Source organism: Mytilus californianus, unplaced genomic scaffold (genome assembly GCF_021869535.1).
Source record: "Mytilus californianus isolate M0D057914Y unplaced genomic scaffold, xbMytCali1.0.p SCAF_4, whole genome shotgun sequence".
Classification (NCBI taxonomy): domain Eukaryota; kingdom Metazoa; phylum Mollusca; class Bivalvia; order Mytilida; family Mytilidae; genus Mytilus; species Mytilus californianus.
Window position 1 is genome coordinate 50132708 of NW_026262690.1, and position 9293 is coordinate 50142000.

The 9293-nt window shown below is 35.3% G+C and overlaps 1 protein-coding gene across 1 annotated transcript in view; it reads left to right on the forward strand.

Annotated features, from left to right (window-relative positions):
- Nucleotides 1-8964, forward strand: part of LOC127738211 (cap-specific mRNA (nucleoside-2'-O-)-methyltransferase 1-like) — a 35144-nt gene extending 26180 nt beyond the window's left edge. The window contains exons 19-22 of the mRNA XM_052249379.1: nucleotides 702-818; nucleotides 4471-4589; nucleotides 5059-5167; nucleotides 5876-8964. Coding sequence (XP_052105339.1) covers nucleotides 702-818; nucleotides 4471-4589; nucleotides 5059-5167; nucleotides 5876-6014 — 484 coding nt within the window. The 3' untranslated portion in view covers nucleotides 6015-8964. The remainder of the gene's footprint in view (nucleotides 1-701; nucleotides 819-4470; nucleotides 4590-5058; nucleotides 5168-5875) is intronic.
- Nucleotides 8965-9293: the final 329 nt, after the last annotated feature.

A 9293-nucleotide genomic window follows, 5' to 3' on the forward strand; every position in this document is an offset into this window, starting at 1 on the left:
ACACTAATCTGGCAGCCTTATTAGGGCTTTGCTATTATATTCCAGAAAACCGGGCAATTTCATATCTTGTATATATTTATACTTTATATCCTGAAATCTCTCTCTGGCATATGTCTCAATTTTCATGGTTCAGCAGCTGCTTTAAAAAACAAGTGTTTTGTCAAGAGTTATTTTATTCATTTATTATGAGTAATTGGATAACTATATTTGATATATATAGAATAATTGAAGGTAAACATGTCTGTCAGACATTGTTCACCTGACCTTGACCTCACTTCATGGATCAATGTTAAGTTTTTTGTGATGAGGTCCCTAACTCAGATACTTTAAGCAATATCTAATCTATATTTGTTGTATGGAATGATTGTAAGTTGTACATCTGGCAGGGTTCATCTTACCTTGACCTGTTTCATGCCATATGGACCCTTGTCAATTTTCTGTATGATTTATCAGGATTATTTAAGATAGTAGTCAAATACTTTAACAAGAAAAGTTAATTATGACTCTTTCTTTTTTAGTCAAGGTTGTTTTCACTTATGCTTTGGGTTCTGTACTTTTAATTATTTTAATTATACAAAAAGTATTTTCAAAGTTATCTATTCATTTTTCTTTAAAATTTCTTGAATAGAATGTGCATTTACGTACTAGTTAAATTTAGGCCATGTATTATTATTTTTATGTGATATATGTCATTTTGATAGGATGGAGAAATTGAAAAAGTTTGTAAAGTCTGTGACAAAGAAGACCAGACCAAATTTGACACCTATTATTGCTCCAAATGTCTACAGGTTTGAGCAGATAGGACAGATATTTGAAAGGTGAGATTTATATTTTTAAACCTTTTAAAGTTAATTTGTTCCACAACTATACCATTGAAATATGAAGTTAGCATTTGATGGTACCAGAATTTTCATTAGTTGTAGGCAACTTTAAAATGATTTATAGCCTTTGCACATAAATTGGTAAAATATTAAAAATCCTAGTTACTTTTTTATACCCCTTTAAAGGACCAGGTTATTCTGGTTTAAGCCCATGATCTATCAAACAGTAAGAACATTTCTGTTTTATTTTCTAATATATTTCTCTGTATTGCTCAAAGTTATTTTCAAACTGAAATTCCTTGATCCACTACAAGTAAGCATTTTTACAATTTCAGTTTTTAGCTGATTGCAAGTAACAAAGTTCTCAAAAATATTCCATTTTATTGTCACCAATATTTTAGATGTATGGCACCGGGTTTCATATGTTTATGCCATACCATGTGAACCATTTTCTGCAATATTCTACTTTATGTTTGCCAAATACGTCATGCACATATATGGAATGTAGTCATTATTTTTCATCATAGCTTGTTAGCTCACCTGGCCCGAAGGGCCAAGTGAGCTTTTCTCATCACTTGGCGTCCGGCGTCCGGCATCCGGCGTCGTCCAGCGTCGTCCGTCATCGGCGTTAACTTTTTACATTTTGAACTTCTTCTAGAGAACCACTGAATGGAATGAAACCAAACATGGCATGAATGTTCCTTATGAGGTGCTCACCAAGTGTTGTTACTTTGTAGCCGATCCATCATCCAAGATGGCCGCCAGCGGGGGACTTAGTTTAACATAGGACCCTATGGGAAATGCATACAAATGACTTCTTTTAGAGAACCACTGAATGGAATGAAACCAAACATGGCATGAATGTTCCTTATGAGGTGCTGACCAAGTGTTGTTACTTTGTAACCGATCCATCATCCAAGATGGCTGCCAGCGGGGGACTTAGTTTAACATAGGACCCTATGGGAAATACATAAAAATGTCTTCTTTTAGGGAACCACTGAATGGAATGGAACCAAACATGGCATGAATGTTCCTTATGAGATGCTGACCAAGTGTTGTTACTTTGCAGTCGGTCCATCATCCAAGATGGCCGCCAGCAGGGGACTTAGTTTAACATAGGACCCTATGGGAAATACATACAAATGTCTTCTTTTAGAGAACCACTGAATGGAATGAAACCAAACATGGCATGAATGTCCCTTATGAGGTTCTGACCAAGTGTTGTTACTTTGTAGCCGATCCATCATCCAAGATGGCCGCCTGCGGGGGACTTAGTTTAACATAGGACCCTATGGGAAATACATACAAATGTCTTCTTTTAGAGAACCACTGAATGGAATGAAACCAAACATGGCATGAATGTTCCTTATGAGGTGCTGACCAAGTGTTGTTACTTTGCAGTCGGTCCATCATCCAAGATGGCCGACAGCAGGGGACTTAGTTTAACATAGGACCCTATGGGAAATGCATACAAATGACTTATTTTAGCGACCCACTGAATGGAATGAAACCAAACATGGCATGAATGTTCCTTATGAGGTACTGACCAAGTGTTGTTACTTTGCAGTCGGTCCATCATCCAAGATGGCCGACAGCAGGGGACTTAGTTTAACAAAGGACCTATGGGAAATACATACAAATGTCATCTTTTAGAGAACCACTGAATGGAATGAAACAAAACATGGCATGAATCTTCCTTATGAGATGCTGACCAAGTGTTGTTACTTTGTAGCTGATCCATCATCCAAGATGGCCGACAGCAGGGGACTTAGTTTAACATAGGACCCTAAGGGAAATGCATACAAATGACTTCTTTTAGAGAACCACTGAATGGAATGAAACCAAACATGGCATGAATGTTCCTTATGAGGTGCTCACCAAGTGTTGTTACTTTGTAGCCGATCCATCATCCAAGATGGCCGCCAGCGGGGGACTTAGTTTAACATAGGACCCTATGGGAAATGCATACAAATGACTTCTTTTAGAGAACCACTGAATGGAATGAAACCAAACATGGCATGAATGTCCCTTATGAGGTTCTGACCAAGTGTTGTTACTTTGTAGCCGATCCATCATCCAAGATGGCCGCCTGCGGGGGACTTAGTTTAACATAGGACCCTATGGGAAATACATACAAATGTCTTCTTTTAGAGAACCACTGAATGGAATGAAACCAAACATGGCATGAATGTCCCTTATGAGGTTCTGACCAAGTGTTGTTACTTTGTAGCCGATCCATCATCCAAGATGGCCGCCTGCGGGGGACTTAGTTTAACATAGGACCCTATGGGAAATACATACAAATGTCTTCTTTTAGAGAACCACTGAATGGAATGAAACCAAACATGGCATGAATGTTCCTTATGAGGTGCTGACCAAGTGTTGTTACTTTGCAGTCGGTCCATCATCCAAGATGGCCGACAGCAGGGGACTTAGTTTAACAAAGGACCTATGGAAAATACATACAAATGTCTTCTTTTAGCGAACCACTGAATGGAATGAAACCAAACATGGCATGAATGTTCCTTATGAGGTACTGACCAAGTGTTGTTACTTTGCAGTCGGTCCATCATCCAAGATGGCCGACAGCAGGGGACTTAGTTTAACAAAGGACCTATGGGAAATACATACAAATGTCATCTTTTAGAGAACCACTGAATGGAATGAAACAAAACATGGCATGAATCTTCCTTATGAGATGCTGACCAAGTGTTGTTACTTTGTAGCTGATCCATCATCCAAGATGGCCGACAGCGGGAGACTTAGTTTAACATAGGACCCTATGGGAAATACATACAATTGTCTTCTTTTAGAGAACCACTGAATGGAATTGAACCAAACATGGCATGAATGTTCCTTATGAGTTGCTGACCAAGTGTTGTTACTGTGCAGTCGATCCATCATCCAAGATGGCCGCTAGGGGGGGGGGGGGGGGCTTAGTTTAACATAGGACCCTATGGGAAATACATACAAATGTCTTCTTTTAGAGTACCACTGAATGGAATGAAACCAAACATGGCATGAATGTTCCTTATGAAGTGCTGACCAAGTGTTGGTACTTTGTTGCCAATTTACTGTTCAAGATGGCCACCAGGATATTTTATTAAATAACGGGACCAATATTAATCCAAATTTGGCCTCAATCATTATTTGGGTATCTGTTATGATTTTTATCTATCTTTACATGATTTCTAAAACCAAAGTAGAGTCAGGTGAGCGACACAAACTCTTGAGAGCCTCTAGTTGATAAAGGGCATCAAACTTCATCTAGTTATGCCATACCATGTGACATGTTATCAGTTCCAATAATGTTCTACTCCCTGTTAATGTGGAAAATTTAATTAATACTGCAAAACAAAGTCAACAACATTGAGAAGGGTTATAAGAAGTGAACATAGCTCACAGTTCATCGTGTTGAACCAAAATATTTTGCAGCATTTGCAAGGGACGGTTGCATTGCATGTATTAACGTTGTTCATTATAACCTCATTCTTAAATGTATTAGAGACAAATAACAGTCGTAAGTTTCAGATAGGTACTTGAAGTCTTTAATCTAGCCAGTAACATTTCAGATTGACATTCTCCTAATTATAAAATGAATATGCCTGTATTCATAAAATTTTACAAAAATATAATTGAAATATTTTAGATTAGAATATAAAAGAGTGAAAGGTTCAGGTCAACCTCGTTTGTGTTATTTCCCACCAGAAAGGCCTGATGAAAGATGTTTCCTTCCTACTGGTGTTTGTATTATGAAGACTGTGAAAGGTGGGTATTTAAAACAGAAAAAAAGGGATTATACCTTAGTAAAAATATTAACAAGCAAACTTATGAGGATTTTTTTTTTTTGTAATGGAAATTGATTAACCAATCTTATCAAGAAATAGAAAGTACTGTTATACTTGGATTCCAGTTTTCATGGTTGGAAGAAAATTATTTTTTTTATATGCAGTTTCTGACAAATCAATAGAAACTGAATTTTCACTTTTTTGGGAGTTATGGAGCTATTTTAATCACTTGGTGTCAGTAATGTTTTTTATTCTCATCTACCATCTACTGTTACCCTGTGAACTAGCATGATGAAAATTGGCTCAGCTTGTTGTTCAAGTATTTATTCTAACTACCGGTAATTGATTCTTGTCCAAATATACATGTATGCCTTATTGTGTTGCTGTTCCATATTAAAACATGTGTTGCAATTAAAGGGAAAATTTAATGTTTGTGATTGGAATTTCAGAACCCTGGACAATTGCCCTGAGTAAATCTGCAAACAGGAAATATTTTTACAACCTGACATCCAGGTCATCTACATTTGAAGCACCTCCAGATAGTGTAGCTTCAGCTAGGTATGTATTAAAGTTAAACGTTATCTGTAATTAAAAAATTCCACATGAAATAATTCAGTCATCTTTCACTAAAATTCAGCAAAGACTGGAAATTAGTATTTAGGTGGCTAATAGTAACATGCTTGCCTCATGGGTTTGATCCATGCTTGGTCAAATCAGACTTAAAAATTTGCATTTGCAGCTTCTGTCCACTTAGTATTAGACATTTAGGAGTAGGAGCAAAGACTGTTACCCTGTGAACTTGTATGATAAAAAAATGGCTCAGCTTATAGTTCAAGTAATATTCATATTTATTCTAACTAATTGGTTCTCGTCCAATATGCATGTAGTACTTGACACTGGATGTTAAAACCAATCCATCCATCCTAGTATTTGAGAGAACGAAGTTATACTTCCATGAATGTGGTACTATCTTGAAGACCATATTGACAATTTGAGGAATTGAGGAATATTTTAAAGCTGATAACTAGCCACAGTTATTTAACCAGTAAATGCAAATACATGTACTCCCATATATTCTGATTTGAATTTGTTCAACAATTATAAAAAAAGAAAACCAGTATACATAGCTCTTGTAGCCATGTATTGATTGTTAACTGAAGCAAAATAGCTGTTGAAATGATAAACACAAAAAAGATAACAAATTCAGTTGGTTTCTGATGGTTTTCAATATTGATATACTTTACATAATTTATTTATTTCTTGCAGAGAATGTAAACTGAACAGTTATAGATGGGACTTTGAAATAGGAGTAAAGATTCATCCAAATCAAACATTTGAACCAGACAATAACAAGATTTCATTGACTGACATGTTGAGCCACATACAGAAAATAATGCCACATTGAAATTCTCTGACAGAAGTTTTTAGAATAATGATTTGTTTGAAAGTTAGTTTGACGATGAGAAGGGCGAAAGAAATATTTGTTAGTAATGCGAGAATACCCAATGTGTTCATATTTTATGTTTCAAAGTTCAGAATACTGTAGTTATGGTCATGGACTAAACAAGGTCATAGTGTTGGTGACCTTTACCATAAGTACCTGCCCATAGTTGCATCCATAGAATGAGGGTATTGGTATCTGGCACTTTGAATTTTTTTTTCATATATTATGAAAAGATGAAGATGCTCACAGTTTGAATCAAATTTAATGCAGGAAACCAGGCAATAAAGGAATTTTGTTCTAATTAATGAAGTGGTTGGATATTAGCTCTAGCTAATAGGACCATTATTAGCTGTATTTATCACAAAACATATTTTGCGTGCTCTGACCATCAGAAAGTGTTAAAAACATTGTTTTTCTGTTGAACACAAATGACCTGAATATTCAAGTCACTTGTTATTTTTAATCATGTATTGGTTTTGTTTTCAGAAGCATAACGCTTTTTATTCATACTCATATCATATAGATCAGATTAGATAACATAGTTTTTACTCATTATGAAACATACTTTTAAAACATCTAGCATTCTTTACATTTTTCACTGATAAAAGAAAATTACACACCCTTTATTGGAATCACTTTATCCGTCCAATTTTTATGCCCCCGCTGTAGCGGAGGGGGCATTAAGTTTAACCCTTGTCCGTCTGTACGTCCGTACGTCCCACAATTGGTTTCCGTTATCTAACATTAGTTTGCCTCAACCAAATGTTATGAAACTTATACACAATGCTTATTACCACAAAACACATATCAAGTTTGAATTTTGGTGGCATCACTTTTACTGTTCTAGAGTTATGCCCCTTTACAAATAAATAAATTCCTGAATTTTTCGTTTCCGTTCTTTAACTTTAGTTTGCCTTAACCAAATGTTATGAAACTTATACACAATGCTCAATACCACAAAACACAGATCAAGTTTGAGTTTTGGTGGGGTCACTTTTACAGTTCTAGAGTTATGCCCCTTTTCAAACATTGATACTGAAAGTATGTTATTAATTGATTAAGGGTGACTGAAATAAAAAGATATGGAAATCTAGAGTCCATTTGTATTAATATATGATAATAATAAGTTTGTTGGTGAACTTATAAGTTGCCGAGATTTCATAATTATATACGATGGCTTGGTTGTCTGACAAAGCATGAATATTTCTAGACTCTGATTAAATAAGAAAATGGACAGGGATAGCTGCAGAACACAGTAAAACCTAATTAAAGAATATTGTGCAAGTTGGCACATCCTTAATTCTGAATTAAATCTATATTTTTGGTCTCCTCAGTCCTGAGTAAATAAGAAAATGGACAGGGGTAGCTGTAGAACACAGTAAAAAACTAATTAAAGAAATATGCACAAGTTTGCACATCCTCAGCTCTGAAAGAAATCTAAAGAAATCTAAAGAAATCTAATTGGGTATGAATAACTGACATATGCTAGCAAAGACAAATGACAATGTGTAGATTATGCATTGTGCTAAGCAAAATTTGCACATAGAAGATTGTAATGCATTTAAGAAACAGCTTCTACTATTGTCATAAATCATAAAACATATAACTGTAATGACCATATAGTTTTTTGTCTCTTCTGCCAAGAAAGTCGCAGAAAGCGAGACATAGGGATTGCTTTTCCGGCAACGGCTGCGGTGACGGCATCAACAATTGTTAAGTTTTCAGCTTAAGTTAGTTTGATAAGAATTACTTGTGATAGATCATTGATATTTTATACAAAGTTGCATTACTATCAGTACATATCAGTTTGACGACTATTTCCAAATCCTGCCCCCTAGGTCATAGTCCAGAAACTTTGAATTAATTATCAATTTTCAATGTCAAGTTTTTCTGCTTAAGTTAGTTTGATAGGAAATACTTGTGATAGATCAATGATATTTAATATTAAGTTGCATTACTATCAGTACATATCAGTTTGACACCTATTTCAAGGCCCTACCCCCTAGGTCATGGTCCAGTGACTTTGAAATAATTAGCAATTTTCAATGTTAAGTTTTCTGCTTAAGTTAGTTTGATAGGAAATACTTGTGATAGATCAATGATATTTAATATAAAGTTGTATTACTATCAGTACATATCAGTTTGACAACTATTTTGAGGCCCTGCCCCTACGTCATGCTACAGTGACTTTGATTTGAATTAATTAGCAAAAAGTAAAATAACCAAAATACCGAACTCCAAGGAAAATTCAAATTGGAAAGTCCCTTATCAAATGGCAAATTCAAATGCTCAAACACATCAAACGAATGGAAAACAAATGTCATATTCCTGACTTGGTACAGGCATTTCCTTATGTTGAAAATGGTGGATTAAACCTGGTTTTATAGCTAGCTAAACCTCTCACTTGTATGACAGTGGCTTAAAGTTGCATTTCTATCAGTACATATCCTGGGTCGGGTGCCTGGTACTGGTGTGGTTCATAAGTGTTTCTTGTTTCTCGTTTTTTATATAGATTGGACCGTTGGTTTTCCTGTTTGAATGGTTTTACACTAGTCATTTTTGGGGCCCTTTATAGCTTGCTGTTTGGTGTGAGCCAAGGCTCCATGTTGAAGGCCGTACTTTGACTTATAATGGTTTACTTTTACAAATTGTGACTTGGATGGAAAGTTGTCTCCTTGGCACTCATTACACATCTTCTTATATCTAAATATCAGTTAGACGATTATTTTCAGGCCCTGCATACTAGATAACGGTCCAGCGAATGAATTCTAAATCATGTTGCTGTCCATCAGATTATCTTTTACAAAATTATATGCCGACAGGTGAGACATATCTCTGTGTCAACAGTTTATGTTACTTGCTGTTTGTTGTTATGGCTTTTGAGATAAAAATAAAGCAATTGATCTGTAAATTTTATTTCTTTTATTTATTGGAATTGCATAAGGGCTGATAGTTTTAAAATGGAAGCTCATTCCCTGTATAAAGCATAGTTTTAATTGAAACATAAAGCATTTTAATTTTTTTTAATCTATATTGATGCAATTTTGCATTATTTTACTTAGTAGTAAAATGCATGATTATTTTAAAATGGTACTCTAAAGTCAAGAGTTCAAAAGTTTGAAGTTGATCACTTCAACATAAAATTGAGAATGGGAATGGGGAATGCGTCAAAGAGACAATAACCCGACCAAAAAGCATAAAACAGCCCAAGGGCATCAATGGGTCTTCATCACAGCGAGA